The sequence below is a fragment of the Chelonoidis abingdonii genome, chromosome 2, assembly GCF_003597395.2.
Source record: "Chelonoidis abingdonii isolate Lonesome George chromosome 2, CheloAbing_2.0, whole genome shotgun sequence".
NCBI lineage: Eukaryota > Metazoa > Chordata > Testudines > Testudinidae > Chelonoidis > Chelonoidis abingdonii.
In genome coordinates, this window is record NC_133770.1 from 2557163 (window position 1) to 2584778 (window position 27616).

The following is a 27616-nucleotide window of genomic DNA, read 5'->3' on the forward strand; positions in this document are numbered from 1 at the left end:
ATGCGGTTCCGTTTTACTCCGGATCAGACGCAGCGCTCGCAGGTAGACGGCAGGTGCTGCTGGTCCGGGCACATCTCTCACTTTTCAGAGACCTGGCTGGCTCACCGGCCCCTCTGCTTTCCCCTCACCCGGACCAACGGCAGAAGCACAGAATGAGCTGAACTCGCGCTGTCTTCCTGCGAGCGCTGCGTCTGATCCGGAGTAAAACTGAAGCGCATTACGTAGCCGAGACGGCGCAATACATGTGTGTACTCGTCCTGTTCGAACCCCGGTAGCCTGGGAGGACTCTGCAGAGGCTGCAGGGAGCTCGAAGGCTACAGGAAAAGCACCCGCTTGTTCTGCAAACCGAGGCGGCAGCACAGAGGTATTGTTGGCTAATGTGATTTAAACTTTGCTCTAGTGTGTGGGCAGAGAATTTTGTCAGTGGAAATTTTTAGTCACTGACAACACTCCGGTTTGTAGGTAACAGGCTGGTGTGTGTGTGTCCCTACCTACATGTAGGAGCCAGGGATACCAGTTTCTGAGAGAGGAAAGCAGGAGGAGCTGATGATTAAGAGCTTTAGTTGAATCTGGTCAGGGAGATTTTAAAAGCATCTGCTAATTTCCAGGCTAGTCCATTAATTTCGTGTCTTTGGCATCCCAGTGGGGAGATGTCCTAGAAATGTGTTCAGGGTGTTCAGGCTTCCAGTTCTCCCCCTGGTTTAACCTGCAGCTGGTAAAACTTCTCATTAAGGATCAAACGAGTTGGGAACCGAGCTCCTTTTCTGGCTAAGGGGTCCCTCCCAAACCAATTCTGCCTGCTGCAAATGCAGCTGTTATTTGCAAGGAGGCTCCCAATAGTTTCTATGGGTTTAGTCACAAACTCTTAGTCTTTGGAATATTTGTCAGTCATGTGACAGGTTTTCAGGTGAATGTTCATTTGTGTAAAAACTCATTTAGCTTTTGGGATTCACACGGCGGTTACTGAAGAGCTCAGTCTCTTGTGTCCTTGTGAACTAGGCCCCCGTGAACAGTAGCAGGTCGAACTCAGTGTTTTTATTCAAAGCCCAGAATTACCAGGGATCCGGTGATCCCAGATACCAGCGTCTTAACTGCTGTGACTAGCAGTCGGGTACAATCTGCTGGGAAGTCTGACTGGTGGCTAAGAAGATAATGGGGGGAGCAGGATCATTTCATAGAGACAATTGCAATGGAGTTTTGATTGTAAACTCTTGGGTCAGCCCCAGAATCCACAATGGGTTGACTATGCCTGGGACCAGGGCGAAACATCTCTATTGATTTTGAAGTGAGTCATCAGTAGGTTCCTGAATTACAACATGCTAAGAATAGAAGTGCTCCTAGAGGTGTTTTGTTTTGTTTTTTTCGGGTGGGGAGGGGCTAGTGTCCTGTGGCCTCCATTCTCCAGCTGTTAAATGGGGATAATGGAACTGCTCTAGTGCATGGGAGTAGTACGGGTAAAAACAAAGAAAAGACCATTGTGAGGCACTCAGGCCCAGATCCACAAAGGTACTTAGGTGCCACTGTGATCCCTACACAAAATCCCCACTCAGCTGCCACCCATCCCTGTAGGGACCTAAACTCACCTGGTGCCTGAATTTTCACTTAAAGAGTCATTGGGCCAGACAGTGACTCTGTAGCCCAGTGGTCTGGGCATCCCCAGGAGGCAAGAGACTCCTGGTTTAGTCCCTCTGCTTCAGTGAGTCTTTTGTTGTTAGAACAGCTCCCCATCTGAATGTCCCTCGCTCAGTGGTCAGAGCCACCCTCCTGAGAGGTAGGATTTGAACAGGGGTTTCTTTCTCCCTGTCTGAGCAGGGAATGGAACCTGGGTCTCCCCCACCTGTTCTCTAATCACTGAGCTAAAGGCTGTAACAAGGAAACTTCCTCCTCCTCAATTTGGTGAGGAGTCAGGCAGACACCTAACTCATTCTTGCAAGAAAGGATGTAGGCATCTAAGCTAAGATGACTCCAGAGGCAGGCTCCTGGCTGTGGATCCCAAGCAGAGCTGGCACCTCCCTGCTGCCCGGACTTGGGTGCTGAATCTGTGAGGGGGTGGGGCTTAGAAACCTCCTACTTTGGCATGTCTCTGACTAGTTTAGGCAGCTCACTACCTACTGTGCTGGTTTCTGGGGATCCCATTCTAAAGGGCTGATCTCTCCCCACCATTGGACAGGCAGCCTAGGGCCCAGATCCCCAGAGATAGTGAGGGTCCTAGTGTCCATTTGAATCAATGGAAGTTAGGAACCTAAAATAACTTTGGGATCTGAGCCAAGGGGTGTAGCTCAGGCTGTGCGGTTCCCATAGTTGTTCCAGTGACTGTCTGAGTGTCTGAAAGTTCAGAGTTGTGATGCTCAGTGTCTCCATTCATAAATCCCTTTATGGATCTTGGCCTCAAATACTGCAGTAATAGGTGCCAGATAAATACCCCAGACAGATGTGACATTTTATGCAACTTATTTAATAAACTAATGTGGTGATTTAATGAACTAAACTTAAACTGTCTGACTTTGTTGTAAGACGAAGTGCTGGCTCACTGGCCCTGGTGAGCGAGGCCCTCTGTTTATTTACACAGACCGGGCCCTGGCAGCTGCCACAGCCTGAGCCGGGCAGGGCCGTCCTGTGAGAGCAGTGGTCACCAGGGCCGGCTCCAGGCCCAGCGAAGGAAGCAGGTGCTTGGAGCAGCTAATGGAACGGGGCGGCATGTCTGGGTCTTTGGTGGTGGGTCCCTCAGTCCCTCTCCTCCTCTTTGAGCTGCCACTGAAGTGCTGCCGACGAGGAAGAGAGGGAGTGAATTGCCATGGAAGAATGAAGCTATGCGATTTAGCTGCTGCCAATCAGCTTTAATTATTTTTTCAGCTTAGCTGCTTGGGGCGGCAAAAAAGCTGGAGCCGGCCTTGGTGGTCACTTTCCATGGCAATTCTTGGCCGAGCTGAGTTTGCCAACCAGTGCAAAGCCTGCTGGTGAGTTTGTGATGTGGGACCTGGGACTGAGACTCCCCAAACACCACCCGTTATCTGGGAACAGCACTTAGTCATCTCTGAGCCGGGCTGGATTCAATAACGGTTCATTTAAGTGGGGGAAAGGGGTGGACACTGATCACTCTTGCAGCACTGGGGAAGTTCCAGGAGACTGGCAGAAAGCTAATGTTGTTCCAGGGCTTTTGAAAAGGTAAATGGGACAACGTGGGTAATTCTAGGCCTGTCAGTCTGACATCGATCCTGGGAAAGATCATGGAGTCGTTGATTGCCATAAATTATATTGCTCCCCTTTAATTCTTCATTAATCAAGTGCTGATTGGTTAATAAAGAATGAAAGGAGGGCTATATAATTTATGGCAATCAACATGGGTTTATGGAAAATGGATCTTGTCAAACTCACTTAATACCTTTTTAGGATGAGATTACAAGTAAGGAAGATAAAGACAATAGTGTTGGTGTAATAGATTTCTGTAAGGTGTTGGTACTGGGGGGATGGAGGGGGCTTACAGGTACTATAGCTACCCCAAAATGCACCTTAGCCCTCCTGTCACCGCTCCCCAATGCAAAGATCAGAGCTGGCACCTGGAGGGTGGGAGAGGGCACCCCAGAGCCCCTCCTGGAGCTCCCTGTTTGCGCTCCCCTCCCAGGTCTACTTAGCACAAGCTCTGCGTGCTGCTGCTCTGCTTGCTGGGATCCATTCTGGGGGTGCAAGAGGCCATCTGGGACTTGCGACTAGGAGCAGTGGTGGTGGTGGCTCACCGGTGCCTTTGTCTTGTGAGGGCACCTTGGTGTTAGCAGCTCCGGCCCTGCGAAGCGCCAGCTGTGATGGAGTAGGGGCTGTCTGCATGGGGGATGGGAGAGCAGGGGAGGACTTTAGGGAATGGACTATACCTGAGCCTGTAACCTGAGCTAGGCAAGGGGGGTGGGAGGTCAACACTTTTGCCCGGGAAGCTAGACAAAGGAAGGGGCTGGCTGCAGGGGGTTAGTTTCAGTTTTGGGCTGTGTGGGTGGAATTCAGGGTATCCTAAGCTGGGATCCAAGCACCCTGAAACTCCAGAAGACTTGATTGAGGAGTCCTGACTGTGCCTGCAAGCTCTGCTGTAACCTGTGTTCCTGTTGTCCAATAAACCTTCTGTTTTACTGGCTGGCTGAGAGTCACTGTGAGTCCCAGGAAGAGGGGTGCAGGGCCCAACTCCCCCATACTCCGTGACACCAGCACAGGGTTAAAGCGGTGTCAGGCTGCTCGCTGACACTGACTGATGTGGCAGGAGGCTTTGGGGGAATAGGGGGGACTGAAGGGAGGAAGCGTCCAGCACCCCCCGCCCCTTTCTGAGAGCAGGTGCCCTTTGGGTAATGCATCTCCCAGTGCTGTGAGCATGGCCTCTCTGGCTTGGAGTGGTGCTGCTGGGGGAGGGGGCAATAGGATCAGCAGATGCCTCCCGAGGGGGCAGGGTGCTATGAGGGTGGAGCAGCCTTGGAGCAATCCCTGGAGCAGAAAGTCCAAAGGCCAGGACAGACTGGGACCACCTAAATATAAGGAAGGGGGCACCACCATCCTGGAGTCCCCACTCATGTGCTACTCAGGTGGGAAACCCCCACCCCCGCTGTTTCCCCTGTTTTCTCAAGTCCTTTCTTGTACCATGAGCTGTTTCCCCCCTTTACTTAATACTTTGTCCAGAAGTTTTAACCTCCCTCCTGTGATCTCTGCCAGTTCTCTCTGAAAGCCAGGCTTTGCCAGGAGCAACCAGCTTCTGTTTTGTTCAGCAGGCTCCAGGGTGGCAAGTACTTGCTCCTGTTCTTTGCTGGGGAGGAGGGGTTATGTCTCCAATGCTGGGGCAGGGCTGGCCCACAACATTTTGGCACCTGAGGCGGGGAGCTCAAATGATACCCCCTTGCCTACTCACTTGGGCCAAAACTTTGAAAGGTCTCAATTCTGCCTTCCTGTTCTACTCCTCTCATGGCCCTGCTCTGCTACCTACCCCAATAAAGAAGAACTAACAACTTAAAATGCCTTGTTCAAAAATTTTAAGTAACACTTAACTTTCAAACACCTGAACAGCAAATGTAACTTTTCCGGTCCGCATAGTAAACCGGGGCAGGCAAACTTTTTGGCCTCAGGGCTGCATGGGGTTTCCGAAATTGTATGGACGGCTGGTTAGGGGAGGCTGAGCCTCCTCAAACAGCCAGGCGTGGCCCGCCCCCCAACCCCTATCCAACCCCCTCTCTTCTCGCCCCTTGACAGCTGCCCCAGGACTCCTGCCCCATCCACCCCCTGCTCCTTGTCCCCTGTCTTCCCCCGGAACACCCACTCCTGACTGCCCCCTGCCAACCCATCCAACCCCTCTTCTCATTCCTGACCCCCCCCCGGAACTCCTGCCTCATCCATCCACCCCTTCTCCCTGATCCCTGCCCCACCCACGAAAGCTCACGCTCCAAAACGTCTGTTAGTCTATAAGGTGCCAAAGGTTTCTCTGCTGCTTTTACAGATCCAGACTAACACGGCTACCCCTCTGATACTTGACACCATGCAAGGCACTGCATTTAGCCGTACGGAGTGGAAATCCATCAACAAGCTGCGTCTGACGAAGTGGGTATTCACCCACGAAAGCTCACGCTCCAAAACGTCTGTTAGCCTAACCATTTTAGTTGCCCTTCTCTGAACCTTTTCTAGTGCCAGTATATCCTTTTTGGGATGAGGAGACCACATCTGTACACAGTGTTCGAGATGTGGGCATACCATGGATTTATATAAGGGCAATAACATATTCTCCATCTTATTCTCTATCCCCTTTTTCATGATTCCTAACATCCTATTTGCTTTTTTGACTGTCGCTGCACACTGCGTGGACATCTTCAGAGAACTATCCATGATAACTCCAAGATCTTTTTCCTGATTAGTTGTAGCTAAATTAGCCCCCATCATATTGTATGTATAGTTGGGGTTATTTTTTCCAATGTGCATTACTTTACATTTATCCACATAAATTTCATTTGCCATTTTGTTGCCCAATCACTTAGTTTTGTGAGATCTTTTTGAAGTTCTTCACGGTCTGCTTTGATCTTATCTATCTTGAGCAGTTTAGTATCGTCTGCAAACTTTGCCACCTCACAGTTTACCCCTTTCTTCAGATTATTTATGAATAAGTTGAATAGGATTGGTCCTAGGACTGACCCTTGGGGAACAACACTAGTTACCCCTCTACATTGTAATAGCAATATAAAATCAACATTCACCATTCTTAACTTCTCCCAACTCTTTTCTTAAATTTGCTGTATTATTAATTATTGCAATACATATGGCATGTATTGTCATATCCTGGCCTAAGACCTCTGCAAAACCAAGAGTTAAGCATTGTTGTGAGTTTCAAGATGTCTTAGGGGAAAATCTACATAAAGAGTTGATAGAATAGTATGTTATCTGCTGAACCATTACACAGTATTATGTAAACACGATTACACATTTTTAAAAGTGTCTTTTAGAATCATAGAACTGGAAGTGACCTCGAGAGGTCATCTAGTCCAATCCATTGCACTTAAGGCAGGACTAAGTATTATCTAGACCATCCCTGACAGGTGTTTGTCCAACCTGCTCTTAAAAATCTCCAGTGACGGAGATTTCACAAGCTCCCTAGGCAATTTATTGCCATACTTAACCACTCTGACAGGAAGTTTTTCCTAATGTCCAACCTAAACATCTCCATGCTGCAATTTAACCCCATTGCTTCTGGTCCTATCATCAGAGGCTAAGGAGAACGTCTTCCTTGTAACTACCTTTTATGTACTTGAGAACTCTTATCATATCCCATCTCAGTCTTCTCTTTTCCAGACTAAACAAACCCAATTTTTTGAATCTTTCATCTTAGATCAAATTTTCTAGACCTTTAATAATTTTTGTTGCTCTTCTTTGGACTTTCTACAATTTGTCCACATCTTTTCTGAAATGTGGTGCCCAGAAATGGACACAATACTCCAGTCGAGGCCTGGAGCTCAGAATAGAACAGAAGAATTACTTCTCATATCTTGCTTACAACATTCCTGCTAATATATTCCAGAAACATTTGTTGACTCATATTTAGCTTGTGGTCCACTCTGACCCCCAGATCCCTTTCCACAGTGCTCCTTCCTAGGCAGTCATTTCCCATTTTGTATGTGTGCAACTGATTGTTCCGTCCTAAGTGGAGTGTTTTGCATTTGTTCTTATTGAATTTCATCCTCTTTACTTCAGACCATTTCTCCAGTTTGTCCAGATCATTTTGAATTTTCATCCTATCCTCCAAAGCACTTGAAATCCCTCCCAGCTTGGTATCATCCAGAGACCTTATAAGTGTACTCTCTGTGCCATTATCTAAATCATTGGTGAAGATATTGAACAGAACCAGATCCAGAACTGTTTCCAACGGGACCCCACTTGACATGCCCTTTTGATTTGACTGTGAACCACTGATAACTCCGCTCTGGGAATGGTTTTCCAACCAGTTCTGCATCCACCTTATAGTAGCTCCATTTAGGTTGCATTTCCCTAGTTTGTTTATGAGACGATCCTGTCAGACAGTATCAAAAGCCTTACTAAAGTCAAGCTATATCACATCTGCTGCTTCCTCCACATCCACAAGGCTTGTAACCCTGTCAAAGAAAGCGATCAGGTTGGTTTGACACAATTTGTTCTTGACAAAGCCATGCTGACTGTTACTTATCACCTTATTATCTTCTAGGTGTTTGCAGATTTATTTTTTGATTATTTGTTCCATTGTCTTTCCCGGTGCTGAAGTTAAGATGACTGGTCTGTAATTCCCCGAGTTGGCCTTATTTCCCCTTTTTATAGATTGGCACTATATATGTCCTTTTCTAGTCCTCTGTAATCTCTCCCATCTTCCATGACTTTTTGAAGATAATCACTGATGACTCACGTAGGCGTGCGCAACACATTTCATTAGGGTGTGTGCCCAGGGAGCCCCACCCTAGCTCCACTCTGCCCTAGCCCCGCCCCTATCCACTCCCTCCTACTTCCCGCCCTTTGACTGCCCCCTCTCAGAATCCCCAACCACCCCCTGCTCCTTGTCCTCTGACTACCATCTCCTGGGACCCCTGCCCCTAACTACCCCCCAGGACTCCATCCCCTATCTAAGCCTCCCTGCTCCTTGTCCCCTGACTGCCTCTCTAGGACTCTACCCCCTACCTGCCCTGACCCTTATCCACACCCCCACCCCCAGACAGACCTCTGGGACTCCCACGCCTATCCAACCACTCCCCGCCCGCTGACGGGACCCCCAGAACTCCTGACCCATACAACCGCCCCGCTCCCTGCCTGCCCCAACCCCTCTTCACACTCCTACCTTCTGACAGGCCCTCCCCAGAACTCCCAACTCATCCAAACCTCGCCCAGCTCCTTGTCCCCTGATCACCCCCTCCAGAGACCCCCCCCCAACTGCCCCCCAGGATTCTCCTTGCTCCCTGTCCCCTGACTGCTCTGATCCCTATCCATCCCCCGCCCCCTAACAGACTCTGGGACTCCCATGCCCCATTCCAACCCCCCGATCCCTGAATGCCCCCTCCAGAGACCCCCACCCCTAACCACTCCCTCAGGATCCCCCCACTATCCAACCCACCCTGCTCCCTGTCCCCTGGATGCTCCCCCTTATCCAACCCACGGCCCCAGATCCCTTACCATGAGCTCTTAGTAACATGTTTTGCTCCCTGCAGAGCAGACATGCTGCCCCACGCATGGATGGCAGGTTTGTAGAAATTTTGGTGGTGCCCAGAACCCCCCCCCAACTACGCCCCCCACCTGCCTAAGGCTCTGGGATGGAGTTGGGTGATGGGTGCAGACTCCAGGCTGGTGGCAGGGGGTGGTCAGGAGGGGGTGAAGGTGCAGGCTCTGAGACGGAATTTGGGTGCAGGCTCTTGTCGTAGCTTTCCTACTCAGAGCTGAACCTTAGCGTTCATAAACTGAGAAGCTAGCATGACCCTTTTAAGCTTAATTACAGCTTAGATCTGATAGGCTGCCACCAACAAGAATTTCCAGTGTCTTGGCTTACACGGGTCTCCCCAAAACCTTCCCTAGGGGACCCCAAGAACCAAATCCCTTGGATTCTTAAAACAAGGAGAAATAAACATTTCCTTCCTGCTCTTTACTTCCTCCCAGATTTTCCTGCCTGGGTATACTAGGAGATTCCCTGCTTCAATCCTTGAAACACAAAACCGAGAGACAATTTGCCTTCCCTCCTTCTTTTCCCCCTCCCAGTCTTTCCCTGAGAGAGCAGTACCTGGCACAGAGATTCCTATCCCCTTGCCATAACTAGAAAAAGAAAAGTCAACAAGTTTTTAAAAAAGAAAGCTTTCTATAAAAAGAAAGAAAAAGACAAAAAAAATTAATCTCTGCATAAAGGTGACAATACACAGGGCTATTGCTTAAAAGAAAAATATGAATAAACAGCCTTATTCAAAAGAGATACAATTGAAACATTCCAGCAACTACACACATGTAAATACAAAACAAACAATAAAAGCTTACTGTCTTTTCTACCTTTGTGCTCACAACTTGGAAACTGAAGATTAGAAGCTTGAAGATAGGAAGATCCCTCTCATAGCCGAGAGCCAGACCGGAGAACAGAGAGAGCAGACAAAAGGGACCCAGACCCAAACATTCCCATCCTGAGCTTTGAAAAATCCGGTTTCCTGATTGGTCCTCTAGTCAGGTGTGTGGTTCCCTTTGTTAACCCTTTACAGGTAAAAGAAACATTAACCCTTAGCTATCTGTTGGACAGCTCTGGGCTAGGGCTGGGGGCATAGGAGGAGGTGAGGGGTGCAGGCTCTGGGAGGGAGTTTGGGGATAGGAGGGTGTGCAGGGTAAGGGCTGCGGGGCTGAAGATGAGGGGTTCATGATGCAGGAGAGGGCTGAGGGCTGGGGCAATTTTGGGGACCCCTTCCATAAAAAAGGTGTAATACTATAGTAACATGTATTTGGGAATATAGAAAATAACCAGTGAAATACATTCAAAATTATTGTAATAATTTGAAAATACACAAAATACATTATTTAAAAACATTAAATGCTTTAATGGTCTGTATATATTTGCAATTACATAATGAGCTGTCACTGGGTGATGGTTGCTGGGTGATGGTGATGGTGATGGTTGGTGCCAATGGGCTGTAGCTGCCTGGGGGTGGCACAGCTGTTGCCCAGGGCTGGGTGGGGAGTTGGCTCTCGGTCAGGAGGTGCCCAGCTCACAGGGGCTGGGCTCGGAGCTGAGGGTTACGGCTGTGGGGGGATGGGGTCAGGGGGTGCCTGGCTCAGAGGGGTGGGCTCAGAACTGGGATGGGGTCAGGGAGTGCCAGCTCAGAGGGGCTTACCATGCTGATTAGTCCTGCCTCCCCCCTCCCTGAGCCCAGTGAGCCGCATCCAGGAGTGGCCCTGGGCAGTGCTGAAGCAGCCTGGCTTCAATGAGGGGTTCATGATGCAGAAGGGGGCTCAGGCCTGGGGCTGAGGATTAGAGTGCAGGAGGATAAGGGATGGGGATGGGAATGAAGGGGCTCAGGGCTGGGGCAGCGGATCAGAGTGTAGGGGGATGAGGGCTGGGATTGAGGGGTTTGGGACGTTGGAGAGGCTCAGAAATAGGGCAGCCTGCCCTGCTATTAGGGAATGGGGGACACTACGACCCTGGGGCAGCAGACAGCAGTTGAGCAGGAATGTGCAGCACAAGCAGGCGCGGGAGAGGCCCGCGCCACTTTCTTTCAGGCAGGGACACTCTGGGACGGGGGAGGTGGCAGGCGGGGGCTGGCCCTGGAAAGCGGCGGAGGGGCTGGCGGCTTGCTGCGCCGGGAGAGTGGAGCCATTTGCCCACCCCTGCATTAGGGTGTGCCTGTGCACACCCGGCACACCCCATGTGCACACCTATGATGACTCAGTATCTCCTCAGTCAGCTCCTTGAGTATCCTAGGATGTATTTCATCAGGCCCTGGTGACTGTAACTTTATGTAAATGTTTAAGAACTTTAAATTCTCAGGTTGTTACTGTGATGGGTTGGAAGAATTTGAACATCTGTAACCATTTAATTCATAATTAAAACAAGCACAATAACTATTTTTATATATCTCACTTTTCATATTTTGAAAGAGTGAGTTTAAGGAACTAGGTATTATTTCAGCTCCATTGCATAACAGTGCTGCTATGATTAAAGGCTCTGTAACTGTTCTATTTTATATATCTTAGCCATTAGGAGCTTCTCTTTTAAGTAAAGATATTTGCTCCAGGCTGCATTTTTGGATTAAAGAATCTTAGCTCAAATGATATTTTTAGTACAGTTTTCAAAAAAAAAAAAAGTCTTGATGTGTTTTCAGAGTTTCGTAAATGTAAGACGAAAAGATAAATGAATTCATTTCTGTATTCTTATGTGAAAAGCAAGATTATTTTAAATATATATATATATGCAGCCTGATTCTCATTTACATGAAGTCCTTTTTACACAACTCAGTCAGCATAAAGGGGCCATGATTTAGGAGTGAACGATGTTTATTCCCACTGTAAAGGCCCCCAGCCAGAGCAGTGTAAAAGGGCCCTTAATGTGAGACTCAGTCCCTAAAGGTTTTCCTGTCACTTAACCATTAAGCAGAGGCTCCAGCCAGTTCCCCCAGCTCCCCAACCTAGGACCTCAGAGCTGCACCACCTTGACCTTGTCAAAAGCCTGACCAGTGTGTGCTTAATACCCAGGGTGCCCCTCCCTCCATGTGGAGAGGACAATGTACTATCCATGATATCAGAATGTTTTGGTACTATTTAATATCGGGATGTGTTTGCGTGAGTGCTCTGTGACTAGCACTTCTTAGTCAGAGTCTGTGAGCAGGTTTTTTTATACCAGGTGTCTGATATACGGGCTTCTGTCTTTGTCTCTCTGCTTATTACATCTTCATTGTCCCACTGCCCAGGTCCCATGCCTGGGCCTCCTACTCTTGCTCAGTGCACATCCCTCCAGCATCCACCCTGTTGCTTCCAAACTCGGCTTCCCCTGACCAAACTGGATTTTCCCCTTTTCACAAAGGGCCACTGCCTGAGCTTTCTGCTTGTTCAGGGTCCCTGGCTCTGGTCAGTTCTGACCTGCAGGTCTGTTCCAGCTCTCCTCAGAACCTGCGTCTCTCTAATGGGTCTCCTGCAACTTTCTCCAGCTGCATCCTGAGTCTCTTGTTCTCCGCAGCTCTCACCTGCCAATCTCCTCCCACTGCAGCCCAGATGCCTTCTTAAGTCCTGTTGAAGGTCAGCTGACAAATCGCAGGTGCATTGGCCGCTTTCATCTTTAACCATCAGTGTCACCCTGTGACACGTTATCTAAACTGCGTATTAGCAAAGCAGTAATGTGAAAAATAGAGAAATGCTTTTGTTTCATGAAAGACACAACTGCACACACGCAATGTTTTGCTTGGTGCTAAACTGAAACTGTTATGACTATACCCTTTAACACAGGATGTAAATAACTATGTTCTCCTCTTTCTTCTATTCAGAAATCCAGTGAGATACTGAGTATTATATTGAGACTGAACATCTTGCCGGTTACAATGTCTTCAGAGGAATTTTTCTTCAACACACCTGGACAGCTTGAAGGTAAGGGTTTTATCACTTGTATTCAGGGAAATGGGACCAGGTGCACTCACCTCTCATGAGCACCTCCTGTCAGCTGGATGCGAACTTGCACGCTCTTTGTTCATGATGCACCTTATTGGCTATTGCCCTCGTCAGGTCTTTAGTGGCATGATCTGACTAAGTGCGTATTCACCCACGAAAGCTCATGCTCCAATACATCTGTTAGTCTTCAAGGTGCCACAGGACTCTCTGTTGCTTTTTACAGATCCAGACTAACACGGCCACCCCTCTGATGCTTTAGGGAGATGTAGTCCAGTCTGGAAGCCCAGCCCACAGGGAAGAGGCACTGGAACCGTGACCTCCATGAGGCAGTGCAGCTCCACAGAGAAATGCAGTTTACTGCTGAACTAACTTGAAATGGATTTTCCCAGGGACAGCCAAAGGCACTTCTCTGAAACTAGAACTATGCCCCAACTAAATGTCAAGTTCCTGCTGCAAATCATGGAGGCATTAAGGGTCTTTTTGGACAGACATTTTTTTTTTATACTGGGAAGTGTCGGGCAACCTAAACAGAGGGGGAAGAGCTGTATGTGGAATGGGCTGCAGTACTGAACATGGCAGGGGCTATTTTTCCCCCAAACCTCAGGCAAGATATCTGGCACGCAGACCTTTATCTGGCTCCGTTATTAATTGCTGTTAGGACTGAACATGCACAGAGGGAGAGCCCAGGCTATGCAATGCATTCTGTCTATTAGATCTGAAAGAGGCTGGAGTTACACAGCAGAGGGATAGATTTGCTGTAATGTTCCCCAGATCACTGGCCAGAATCCTGCCATGGAAGTTCCCGTAGCTTGTCTGAGGGTGGGGTTTGCTTGCCCACTCCGAGGGCAGGCTTACACTCAGTTTTGGCATCAATTAACTACATTGGTCAATTAAATGACTTAATTAAATTAATGCAGCTCCCTGGCACGGACACGGTGATTCTGGTGTAAAAGAGTCTATTGGGAAACTATCCTGATAAAACACACTTTTAAGTCCACCCCAGTGACAGCTCTAGCTAGGCTCCATGAGTACAGCTGCACCCACAGAAATCTGGGCCTGTCTCCTCCCTCTGGGCATTGCAGCCTGGAGCACAGGGTCACAGCATCACTCATGTTAGGCCCGGCTACCTCTCCATTGTAACGGAGGAGCAGCGGGGCCAAACCTGAGTGGTATTACAACCCCATGCACCATGTTACAAAGCCACTCCCTCTTATCTGTTCCAGCCAACCCTGCTCCCTCCCTCCTCCTCATGCTGGATGGCAGGGCAGCTGGGCCAAACCTGAGTGGTGCTGCAGCCCCACGTGACAGGTCACAACACCTGGAACAGGGAGTCAGGCCCAGCCCCGCTGGACAGGAACCACTGCATATCCTGATCTCCCTCACATCCACTCTCATCCTCTCTCTTACTCTTCTCCTCAACCTCTCATCTTCTCTGGCTCTTCCCCTCACTGTACAAACATGCTTAAATCTTTCCCATGTCAAAAGTACCCACCCTTGACACAACCTGACTCTCCAGTTATCACCCCATCTCCCTTTCATCTCTACACTCACTGAATGCACTGTTTACAATCACTGTGCAGAGTTCTTCTCATCCTAGACTCTGTACACTCCAACTGCTCCCTGCTGCGCTCAACCGAAAGTGCTCTTCACACACTCTCTAATGACCTCTTCTTGGCCAAAGCTCAGAACCAGGACTCTCTCCACCTCCTCAACTGGTTGACTGTCTTCAACACAGTCAATTGTGCTCTTCTTGAAATCTCATCTTCCCTTGGCACCTGTAACTCCATCCTGTTCTCCTACCCCTCTAATTGCTCTGAGTGTGTCATTCAGAGGATCTTCCCCCCCCACCCTCGCTTTCTCTTGGGGTACCACAAAGCTGTGTCCTCAAATCCCTCCTCTTTTCATTCTACACTTTGGCTCTGGGCAATCCGATCTGCAAACATGACTACCGCTACCTTCCCTGTGCTAACAACCCAAAAATCTATGTCTCTACTCCTGACCTATTTCCTTTGGCCCAGATTAAAACCTCAGCCCCTCTGACATCTCCTCGTGCACATCCACCTGAATCATAATATAATACCATTAGAATGCCACACTGGGTCAGACCAAAGGTCTGTCTAGCCCAGTATCCTGCCTTGCAACAGTGGCCAATCCCAGATCTTCAGAGGGAGTGAAGACAACAGGGCAATTTTAAGTGATCCACCTCATCATCCAGTGCCAGCTTCTGGCAGTTGGAGGTTCAAGAACACCCAGAGCATGGGGTTGCCTCTCTGACCATCTTTGCTAATAGCTGTTGATGGACCTGTCCTCCACAAACTTACCTAATGTTTTTCTGAACCCAGTTATACTTTCGGCCTTCACAACATCCCCTGGAAATGAGTTCTACAGTTTGACTGTGTGTTGTGTGAAGAAGCATTTCCTCTTCTTTGTTTTGAACCTCCTGCCTATTCATTTCACTCGGTGACCCCTGGTTCTTGTGTTATTTGAAGGGGTAAATAAGACTTCCTTATTCACTTTCTCCACGAGTCATGATTTTATAGACCTCTGCCATATCCCCCCTTATTTGTCTGTTTTCTAATCTAAACAGTCCCAGTCTTTTTAATCTCTTGTCATATGGAAGCTGTTCTCCTAATTATTTTTGTTGCGCTTTTCTGTACCTTTTCTTATTCTAGCATATCTTTTTTGAGCTTGGGCAAATAGACCTGCACACAGTATTTAAGATGTGAGTGAACCTTGCACTTATATAGTGGCATTGTAATATTTTCTGTTTTATTAACTATCTTTTTCCTAATGGTTCTTAACATTCTGTTTGTTTTTTTGACTGCTGCTGCACATTGAATGGATTTTTCAAAGAACTGTCCACAATGATGCCAAGATCTCCTTCTTGAGTAGTAACAGCTAATTTAAACCTCATCGTTTTGGAGTTTCCTGGATAATACAAGCTCATATAAAGTCTGTTATTTTGTTAGTAGAAAATGATATGCACAAATACTGCTATCCCCCAAATGGAGTTTCCCAAACACTTCAATCCAAACACACTGGTTTAGATAAAACAATATAACAAGTTTATTAACTACAAAAGGATAGCTTTTAGGTGAATATAAGTAATGAGGCATAAAAATCAGAATTGGTTACAAGAAAAATAAAAGTAAAACACAACTACTGTCTAACAACAAACTAGAGTGAGTTCAAAGCAAAATCTCTCACCACATCTTTCAGCGGTCCTTCTGGATGAACGTTTTCAGTCAGGATCCCCGCCCTCTCCCCCGCCCCAGTCCAGTGCTGCTTCCTTTGTTCTTCAAGTGTCATGGATGCCATAGGTAGAAAGAAAGGGAGGAAATCATTTGGGGTGTCTGCTCTCCCTTCTTATCGTTCTTTCTCTTCCTCAAGAAGCATCTCCAGCTGGGGTTTAGGAGACAGAAAGTCTGTGTGGATGGGAACCCTAAGCTTTTTCTTTGTCAAGATGTAGATTTTTTTGCCCAAGCCCTCCTTCCTGCCGAAGAGTGGCCACTTAACCAGGCAATGGCCTATTTGATTTTGCTAACACCTGGCTGAGGCATAAGCTTGCCTTTTGTGTCTGGAGAACTGGTTTATGGCTGCTCCCCAGACTTGGAAAATATTTTAGTAATACCATACAGAGGAATCTTATAACTTAACAGTGCTGCCACACATATTTCACCAGGACAGTAATGATCAGCAAATTATGAGGTTTCAAATGATACCTCTCAAGGCACACTTTATACAGATTTTATCATAATTCTCTAGAAGGGATGAAGACAGGGTACAGAGCTTCACAGGGAGAATCTTCCCATTCTGGGAGGGGGGGGGCGGGGCGGGGACGGGACTCATTATTGTCACAACTTTCCATGCATCAGTGTCCACAGTTACATTTTGTGATTCAGGGAGCAACCATGCTGAAATCCTGTCCCCCTGATATCTTCTCAGACTGTCCTTATAGGTAACTTTGGGTTTAGTCCTGGGATCCAACTGTATCCTGTACACCACTTCATTTATTTGGGTCCGTACTGTATAGGGTCTCTTCAAAGATTTATCAGCTTAGGGCTCCTACTCTTTTTTCTTCTAGGTTTATGGAAGCAGACCAGATGCCCTCTTTCAAATGTTTCTCCATGTGACCTTTCATCACATAGCCTTTTCATTTTATCAGAGACTATCCTGAAATTTTCCCTAGCTGAGGTGTGAAATTTTTCAGTTGGATTGTAGAACTTCTGCATAGTCCAAATCCCTTTGCTCCTCTTCAGGGACTCCATACAGGAGGTTTGCTGGGGTGCTGAACTCCTGCCCAACTCCGAGGAGTGCTGGGGTATGCTTCATGCTCTCATTGCCTGCTGTTCTATCAGCCATCACACGGAAGGGGACATGCTGTTCTGCAAGAGTAGCCAGCTGAGCCCCCAGTGCCCTATTGAACCTTCCCCCAATCCCATCAGACTGTGGGTGAGCTGGGTTGGGGCGAGTTTGGGGGATCCCTAGAATCTCACAAACCTGCTGAAACACTTTGGAGTCACAGTTTCTCTTTTGATCCATGTGACTCACCTTGGACTCTCGATCTAGTGAAGAGTTAATTCACTAGGGCCCCTGCTGCTGACACAGCAGGTCTGGATTACATATCCGATAAGCCTCAGGCCATCTTGTGATGTAGTCGATAGCACCAACAAATATTGATTGTTAGCCTCTGTCTCAGGCCAGGGCCCAAGCATATCAGTGGCAATGTGCTCCACTGATGCGCCTATGACACACGGCTGCAAAGGACCCTCTCTGTCTTCAGGGACCCTTCTTTGCATTGCTAGCATCACGTTTCCCACACCAGCTCTCATAATCCTGCCTGCATTTTACACACTGGCAATTCTCCCTTAGCTTGGCTAAGGTGTTTGCAACCCCAAAATGTCCACCAATTCTAAGCTCTTGATATAAAAATTCAGAACCTCCTTTGTCAATGTATCTAGTACAGTCATCTGGTACCTGTGCCCATCACTCACTGGTCTCTCCCATCTCCTGTACAATATTCCATCTTTAAACTCCAAGCTCTCCCACTGTGGCCAGAAAGCTTTGACCAAGGTATTGTGAAGGAAGGGACATACATTCCAGGTGTCTGAATTTCCAGTTGATTTTTCAGTCACACACTATCCTGACATCAGGACCCCCTCTTTGGGAAGTTTGTAGTTGCTCTGGGGTCCAGTCCTGCAGCAGTCCCACCCCCACTGTTCCAGTGGATGTGCCAGGAACATAGGCATTTCTATGCATTAGTGAAAGAGAGGCCCACCCATCTCCTTGAGCAACCAATTCCTTGCTCTCCTATTAGGGCAGCGTTTGCAACTAGCCACCCAACAAGACCATTTAGACAAGGTGCCAGCATTACCATGCCTATGGCCAGGCCTGTCTGTGATTGTGTGGGATCATAGCGTGGCAGTTCCTCCAACTGCCTGGCACGCTGTCCCTCAGGATTGCTGCATCAAAAGAGACCATGCTTCCCTGCAATCGCTGTCCTGACCATAAACTTCTTCCTATACAAACATTGATGGAAAAGTTCTATAGATTTAACCACTGCCAGTAATTTCTCTCAGGAGAACTTAAACTTTTACAATAATAAGCTTCTGCCCTCTGAAGTCCCTTTTATTGTTGTGTCAATACTTCCCCCAGACTGTGAGCACTAGCATCTGTGTCCAATAGGAAAGGGGTTTTGAAACATGGCTGGGCCAAGGCGGGAGCGGTCACCGGAGCCTTTCTCCACTCTCAGGATGCTCCATCACACTCTGCTGACACTGAACTCAGTTCCCTTCCTCACCCAACCTAGTCAGTGGTTTTCCAGTATTGGCAAACCCATAATTGAACCTTCTGTACTAGGAGCAGAGCCCTATAAAACTCTGCACATCTGGGCATGTCTGGGGCATTGGACAGCTCTGTACAGTCTCAGTTTCCTTTTGTCAGGGGAATTTCTCTCCCCACTAATTGAGTGCCCAAGGTAGGTTACCTCTTTATGGAACAACCAGGAGTGAAAGTGAGCCAGTACGGGCTGGTACTCCGTACTGGTAAGAACCCACACCGGCCCATACCCAGCCCACATAAAAGCGCTGCCACAGCAGTGCTTTAATGTCCCTGCCCCTTTTGCCTCCCCTGTCGGCAGCCCCGCCAGTAGGGTCCATACCGGCAGGGCCGCTGATGGGGGGTGGGGAGGGGAGTGTCAAAGGGAGAGGCTGCCCTGGGGCCGACGATTTAAAAGGACTTGGTGCTCCGGACACCACTGCTGCAGCGGGACAGGTGGGCGGGTGGCGCAGGACAGGTGGCTTGGAAAGGCTGGCTGGGGGATGCTGACCGTCCCAGCCCCGCCCCTTCTGCCTGAGGCCCCAGCCCTTCCAGGAGCCGGAGTCACCCCGCCCTGTACCGGTAAGTGTCCTCAGTTACTTTCACCCTGGGAACAACTCACATTTCTTTGGGTTCTGTTTCAAATTTCCACCTTCAGCTTACCAAAAACTATTTGTAAATGTTTTAGTTCCTGCTCAAATGTTTTAGCCTGCACCAGGCTATCCTCTAGGTATAACAGACAGGCTGAGAGGGGCATGCCACGTAATACTCTCTCCATTCGCCTCACAAATGTGGCTGGTGCATTGCTCAAGCCAAAAACCATCACTTTAAAGTGCCCTGCTATGAAATCAGCCTCTTCCCTGTCCTTTGGATCCACTTCCACTTGTCAATACCCACTTGTAATGTGGCACTGAAGCTGCCACAGCATCCAGGGTAGCATCTATTCATGGTAATGGATAAGAATCCTTTAAAGTGATTTCACTGAATTTTGCAATAGTCCACACAGAATCTGGTGCTGCTGTCCTTTGTCATAAGCAGAACTGTGGATGAGGCCCAAAGACTGTTTGAAAACTCAACGCCTTCCTCATACATTCTGATGGCCAGTAGTACTAGTGACAGCTCGAGGTTGCTGTTTAATAGGTCGGTTTCCCCCAGTATTAATCTTGTACTGGAACAGAAGAGCACAACTTATATCTTTGTTGGATGGGAGAACAACTCCTGATTCCTAACCAGAAGGTCTCTTACCCAGTTGCACTGTCCCCCGTTCGAGTGCACAGCTCTGCACTGAAGAAGTCCAATAGAACTCTAGCAGCTCACCGTCACCCATCACCACTGTAGTTTCTTCTATACCAATATTTACCAGATCCACTGGTTCACATTTCACATCCCCAGCTTCCTATTTACTATTTGCTGCTTGTCAGAAACATTCAGCAAATGACTAGGGATCAATTCTTGTTTCAGATCCACAAGAGCTTTTGCAGCTAAGATTCCTGTGAGACCCTGGGTCTGAAAACAGGTTCCAACCACTCCCCGTCTTTCCCTTACTGGAAAACTAACGCAGCATGTAGCAGTTATAGGGGTTTCTGTCCCTGAGGGCAGGACAATTTGTTCACGGCAAACCAGTTGCCCACACACCATTTGTCATACCTGGACCATGTCTTAAAAGAGAATTTACAGACTCTATTTGTAAGACACCTTTCTTGGCACTGATTGCACAGTTATCAGCCATAACAAATCTAAGTCAATTAATAGCTCTCTTCCTATTTCAGCCAGCCAGACATCTTGCCTGAATTCCAGAACTCCAATCTTCAAACCCAGTTTTTGGACTGGTGCCCTTACCCGAGTCCCTGTCTTCATTTGAGACCAATTAAGTGTCTCCGTTTTGGATCCCCTATTCTCCAGCCCCTTTAGTGTGTTGGTCTAATAACTTATGTTTGAGCCTGTGTCAATTATCCCCATACACATCACGGTTTCTATTATACACAATAGTCAAAACCCCATTATTTTTTAACTGCCCAGATTTAAACAAAACCTGTGGGGCTGATGCTTTAGTTTGCTGTCCCCCTCATTTCCCAAGCTGAGAGAGAGGATTTCACTAGACACTTGCACCAGTCTGTGTTGTCCTGTCTTAAAAAGGAGAATTGTTATAAGTTTGTGGCCAGTTTTGTTGTAGTACCAGCATTTAACTGAATTGTTTCCTTTCATTTTTGCATTTATTGCCAGTTTCCCTTCTCTTGCAAACCAAATGTATCATTTGTTCTAATTGTTCAATAAGGTTGTGAACCAGACAGAAATCCCTTCTTGCATCATATGTATTAGACACAGAGCTGTGCTCAGAGGGCTCATGGCGATCAGCTTCCATCTTCCTTTTATGATGCACGACCACATGGAAAGATTCAAGTTCTGTGGCAAACTCTGCGACCTCGCAAGTGTCTTTGCCCTCCTTTGCTGATTGTAATCTGCAAGTCTAAGTCCATCTGAGCATCTAGAAATTGGTCCCTCGGCTGCTTATCCAGGAAGGTCTTGTTTGTAGCTGGGTATGTCAGGAGCGCAAGTCCTCTGCTAGTTCAGTTGAGTTTCTGCTTTCCCTCTCCTTCCAGCTCTTAGCTGTGCCCTGGCCAGCTCAGATACATTGCTAGCTCCCAACCATATCTCAAGGACAGTACCAGGTCTGGATAACTCAGTCTCTCTTCTAGGGGTAAGTTCTGCAGCACCATCAGAGCTGGGCCTCCTAAGCTGCCTGCTCATAACCTCCCTTTCTGTCCCTGCTCCCAGCCATTCCTTTCAGCTGCAATGTTGAGTTGAGCCAAATAAGGCTTCCAGGGAGCATCATTTGAGCTGGGACAGCCCAACCTTTCCCCGTGGGCCTCTGTGGGTTCCAAACAGGGCAGAAATCTGTTGTAAATGTTCAGTCTTTCCCGAGTCCTCTGGCTGGCTCAATTCCCCATCCAGGAAGGTGCCTTCCCCTGTGGTCTGTGACTCTTTGATTTCCTTCTGCAGCTGAATTTTTAGTTTCATATGTCCTTGCTGCAGCTTTTCTTGTTTGGAAAGTTCCAAAGTGGCCAATGTCTGTTTAGTGTCTTCTATTTAACAGAAAAACTTCTTGTTTGTGTCAGTCACATTGTTGGTCACCTCATCATCTTTCAGAAAAGATGGGGACAAATTGGAGAAAACCCAGAGGAGAGAAACAAAAAGGATTGAAGGTCTAGAAAACATGACTTACAAGAAAGATTGAAAACATTGGGTTTGTTTAGTCTGGAGAAGAGAAGATGGAGCGGGGATATGATAACAGTTTTTAAGTTTATAAAATGTTGTTACAAGGAGAAGGGTGAAAAACTGTGCTCCATAACCTCTGAGGATAGGACAAGAGGTAATAGGCTTAAAGTGCAGCAAGAGAGATTTAGGTTCATAGACTCATAGACTTTAAGGTCAGAAGAGACCATTATGATCATCTGGTCTGACCTCCTGCACAACACAGGCCACAGAATCTCACCCACCCCCTTCTGTAACAAACCCCTAACCTATGTCTGAGTTACTGAAGTCCTCAAATCATGGTTTAAAGACTTCAAGGTGCAGAGAATCCTCCAGCAAGTGACCCATGCCCCACGCTGCAGAGGAAGGCGAAAAACCTCCAGGGTCTCTGCCAATCTGTCCTGGAGGAAAATTCTTTCCTGACCCCAAATATGGCGATGAGTTAAACCCTAAGCACATGGGCAAGACTCACCAGCCAGCACCCACGAAAGAATTCTCTGTAGTAACTCAGATTCCACCCCGTCTAACATCCCATCACAGACCATCGAGCATATTTACCTGCTAATAATCAAAGATGAATTAATTGCCAAAATTAGGCTATCCCATCATACCATCCCCTCTATAAACTTATCAAGCTTAGTCTTGAATCCAGGTTGAACCTTAAGGAAAACTTCCTAATTGTCAGGGTGGTTAAGCACTGGAATAAATTGCCCAGGGAGGTTGTGAAATCTCCATCATTGGAGATTTTTAATAACAGGTTAGACAAACATCTGTCAGGAATGGTCTGGTTATTACTTAGATCTGGCTTGAGTGCAGGAAACAGGACTAGATGACTTACTGGGGCCCCTTCCAATGCTAAATGTTGATAATTCTGTGAGCAATCAGTGTCACCATTCCAGCCTGGGGATGTTGCAGGTGGGTTTCACAATCTGTCCACTTTATAGCTGCTGTTGCAACAGGGATCTCACCTCTGCCTGCAAGTCACCTCTGAGCCCTTTTGGGAAAATCTGCAGATGCTGCGTTAATACCTTCTGTGAAGCCTCCAGCTCACGTTTCAGGTCGGTGTTTAAAACCCACTGGCCACTTCTGATTACTGCAATCACCTCCATCTTGTTCCATTGGGAATCTCACTCACAATCCCTCTCCTTGAAAACTGGATCCCACTGCTAACTCCAGTGTTGCCCCTTTTTGACCCCGGCAGCAAATCAAATTTCAAAGGCCTGGGGATTTTCCAGTTGGAAGTAGAAATGGATGGAGTGTAGTGTTCTCTTCCATACAGTCTTGTTTATTTACAAAGGAAGTACAAAGTCCTGCTTCCCTGCAGGAAGAACCAAGAACAAAGAGAACAGTTTTTTTAGCTTAAAACCCCGAGCCTCTTTAGCCAACAGACCCACAACTTCTCTCTCTAACTGTTCCCTGGGTCACACTGTGCTCACTCATTACTGCTTGGCTTTCATACCTCTCTCTCTCTCTGTCTCTGTCATTCTCACACACACACACACACACACACATATACACACACGCACGCACACATCACAAAAGCCAGTGGAACCCCCCACCACATGATGCTAGTTTCTCAGCGGATTCTATTAGGCCTTGTTAAAGGTGTGGCCCCTTAGATATTTCTTACAACAAACTTAAGATCAAAGTTTTAACTCAAACCACAGCAAAATTTAACCCAGCTCATAACAATAAACTCTGTTATGTGTTAACTCTAGGTGATGCATAAACTTTATGTGCAGCTGCGCATGACAGAGGAAGGTGACAAATCTGAGGAACGGTTCCAGATTGTGGTGTCATCAGAGGAGGTTTTGGAACAAACCGATAAATTAAACAGTAATAAGTCACCAGGACCAGATGGGATTCGCCCAAGAGTTCTAAAGGAACTCGAAAGTGAAATTGCAGGACTACAAACTGTAGTCTGTAACCTATCATTTAAATCAGCTTCTGTACCAAAAGATTGGAGGATAGGTAATGTGATGCTAATTTTTTTAAAAGGCTCTAGGAGTGATCCTAGCAGTTACAGGCTGGTAAGCCTGACTTCAGTACCAGGCAAATTGGTTGAAACTATAGTAAAGAACAGAATTATCAGACGCATAGATGAACACGATTTGTTGGGGAAGAGTCAGCATGGTTTTTGTAAAGGGAAATCATGCCTCAGTAATCTACTAAAATATTCTGAGGGGGCCAACAATCATGTGGGGAAGGGGAATCCAGTGGATATAGCGTATTTAAATTTCCAGAAAGCTTTTGACAAGGTCCCTCACCAAAGGCTCTTAAGCAAAGTAAGCTGTCAAGGGATAAGAGGGAAGGTCCTTTCATGGATCAGTAGCTGGTTAAAAGATTGGAAACAAAGGGTAGGAATACATGGTCAGTTTTCAGAATGGAGAGAGGTAAATAGCAGTGTCCCCCAGGGGTCTGTTTTGGGTCCAGTCGTAGTCAACATATTCATAAATGATCTGGGAAAAGTGGTAAACAGTGAAGTGGCAAAATTTGCAGATGATACAAAAGTACTGAAGACAGTTAAGTCCAAAGCAGACTGCAAAGAGCTACAAAGGGATCTCACAAAACCGGGTGCTGGGCAACAAAATGGCAGATGACATTCAATGTTGATAAATGCAAAGTAATGCACATTGGAAAACATTATCCCAACTGTACATATACAATGATGGGGTCTAAATTAGCTGTTCCCATCCATGAAAGAGATCTTGGAGTCATTGTGGATAGTTCTCTGAAAACATCCACCCAATGTGCAGTGGCGGTCAAAAAAGTGTTGGGAATCATAGGAAAGGGATAGATAATAAGACAGAAAATATCATGTTGCCTCTATATAAACCCACGGTACACTCACATCTTGAATACTGCGTGTAGATGTGGTTACCACATCTCAAAAATGACATACTGGAATTGTAAAAGGTTCAGAAAAGGGGAACAAAAATGATTAGGGGTATGGAACAGCTTCCATATGAGGAGAGATTAATGAGATAGGGACTTTTCAGCTTGGAAAAGAGATGACTAAGGGGGGAATATGATAGAGGCCTGTAAAATCATGACTGGTATGGAGAAAGTAAATGAGGAAGTGCTATTTATTTCTTCTCATAAACGCAAGTACTAGGGGCCATCAAATGAAATTAATATGCAGCAGGTTTAAAACAAACAAAAGGAAGTACTTCTTCACACAACGCACCGTCAACCTGTGGAACTCCTTGCCAGGGGATGTTGTGAAGGCCAAGACTATAACAGGGTTCAAAAAAGAACTAGATAAATTCATAGAGGATAGGTCCATCAATGGCTATTAGCCAGGATGGGCAGGGATGGGGTCCCTAGCCTCTGTTTGCCAGAAGCTGGGAATGGGCGACAGGTGATGGATCACTTGATGATTCCCTGTTCTGTTCATTCCATCGGGAGCACCTGGCATTGGCCTCTGTCAGAAGACAGGATACTGGGCTGGATGGACCATTGGTCTGACCCAGTGTGGCCGCTTTTATGTTCTTGAGGTTTATGTGCAGCTGCTGACATATAACATGTATCTCTTCTCCTTGGTATCTGCACCTCTAGCTTTCTCCTGAAAGGTCTGCGCTCCACTCCCACTTAAGCCTTTACAAACCTAGGACATTCATACACCAAAACATTTTGGTGAAACAGTTAGTTTCCTACACATAATATAACAGGCAAACTCACAAAAGCAAAAAAATTAGAAGTTAAACTACCTGCTAGTACATAATCTCTACTTCTCCAACCACAGCTACACTTTCCCATGACTTCAGCTCACACGTATAAACCTTAACACTACCCCACAGGCTGCCAGTCTTCTATCATCCTTTTTACCAAAGTACTCCTCGCAAACACAAGACACTGCTAAACAAAACATCCACCGCTTTACCCACAGTAATGGGCCAGTGCTCTCAAGTGATAAGCAACATTTTCTTGCAGCTTGGCTCAGGAACTTCAGTTTTCACCTGCCACCCAGCTTCCTATTTCAGTTCTTGGGCTTTCTACGGGGCTCTGCTTATGCACGTCAGTCTTGAACTAGTCTTGAACTGCAGTATCCCCTGTTCCCTCAGCTATTGGTTTATCTCTAACAGTTGGCCAGATATTGTATATTTTTGTACTTTTGCCAAGCAGTAGCAGAATTAATGGCCATGCATGCTGGTTTCATGTTTTGGAATTGAATACAATCCCGGGGATCTTTCACTTCTTACAATGGGCACGGAATCACGAGACATGCAAATGTATCTCCAAGATCCATTCATGAACGTCAGTCTGAACTCTCAACAACCCATCCTGTTTCAATCCTCAGGCTCCATATTTCCCTCCTTACCCCCAATTCACACTGTCCCAGCCCTCATTACAAACCAGCCCCAACTTGCTGCATCTTGCGCTTCTCCAGCCTTGGCCCCACAGCTGTGCCAATAAACTCCAGTCCTCATCTGCTGCTTCTGTCTGAGACCGAACACAGCTCCATTAACAGACCTCAGTCCTGACCTGCAGCACTCCCGAGTCCTCCAGTCCTAGGTTTGTCCTCACCAGGTGGTTCAGAGTGCTGTGCTGTGCAATGTTTTTCCAGTGTATAAAGGTTCACCAGGATGAGATGTAGGCTCACTTCACTTTCAGCAAGACTCGTTGGGATCCAAGACCTCTGGGATTTACTGACTTGATCAGTAGCCCCCTGGGCTGTTCATTTACCCTCCCATAGAAAGTCAAAGCATTAAGCAAAGTGTGAGCACAGGGCCACAATTCTTAGTTCTCTGCCAACTCTCTGGTACCTGTTCAGTGATGTTCTGAATCTGTCGCACTTGTTCCCAACAGGGCCAAGGAGCCACAGCCGACTCACTGGGGAATCAGAACTGAGGATCATCCTCATCGGTAAGAGTGGAGGTGGGAAAAGTGCCACAGGAAACACCATCCTCGAGGACAAGAAGTTTGAGTCTGTACTGGCCCCAACACCCACTACTCAGACATGTAGTGAAGGCAGCAGGGACTGGAAAGGAAGGAAAGTTGTGGTTATTGACACGCCTGCTATTTTTGACACCAAGGACTCTGATGAACAAACCACCCTTGAGATCAGTCACTGTGTCGCGCTTTCCTCCCCAGGCCCCCACGCTCTGGTGCTGGTGACCCAGCTGGGCCGTTTCACTGAGGAAGATCAGCTCGCCGTGAGGAGAGTACAAGAGATTTTTGGCCCCGAGATCATGAAGTTCACAATCGTCTTATTCACCCGCAGAGAAGACTTAAGGAGTGGAACCCTGGAGGAGTACATCTTCCACCCGGATAACAAACAGCTTCTGCAGCTGAACGAACAGTGTCAGGGCCGATACTGCGCTTTCAACAATAAAGCTACGTGGGTGGAACGGGCTGCCCAGGCTGACGAGCTGATGACTAGGATTGCTCATATAGTGCAGAGGAGGAATGACCAACAGTTCTACACCAATGAGGTGTATGAAAAGGCTGAGAAGCTTCCAAAGGTAAAAGCCATGTTTTGTGAGAAAGATGAAAGACCATGGTGTGCAGAAGGGGAGGCTGAGCTGAGAGAATTGATAGATACACAGAAATCCTTTGAGAAAAAACAAAAATCCAAGGTTAAGAAAAATAATTCTTCGTATGGCTCATCGCCATGTCTGATATCATAGTAACTGAGCTACATCTATTGTCTGGTTCTTCTGTGTTTTTACCAGGCTTTGTAGAGGCTCAGGAATTTGAGATGGAGGGGAAAGAACTTTTCACTTTTCTTAAGTAACATTTTCAAAGCACCTCAGGGTGTGTCTACACGGCATTTTGGAGTGCACAGGAGCACGTCTCTCAGCCCAGGTTGATAAACGCCCAACCAAACCCTTAGACTCCAGAACTCGAGCTTCAGCTCAAGCTGAAGCTTCCCAGAGACGTCTCTAAAGCTGGTTTTAGAGCACTAGTGCGAGACCTGCTAGTCCTGGCTGGGATGCTTGCTCCAAAATGCTGTGCA

At 47.2% G+C, this 27616-nt stretch overlaps 1 protein-coding gene across 1 annotated transcript; it reads left to right on the top strand.

The window, feature by feature from the left end:
- LOC142046277 (GTPase IMAP family member 1-like) lies at positions 1–27287 on the top strand. The gene is made up of 3 exons (XM_075062047.1): positions 1–42; positions 226–364; positions 26467–27287. Exons 1-3 carry the CDS (start codon positions 1–3, stop codon positions 27285–27287), a joined length of 1002 nt encoding a protein of 333 aa, XP_074918148.1.
- The last annotated feature ends 329 nt before the right edge of the window (positions 27288–27616 follow it).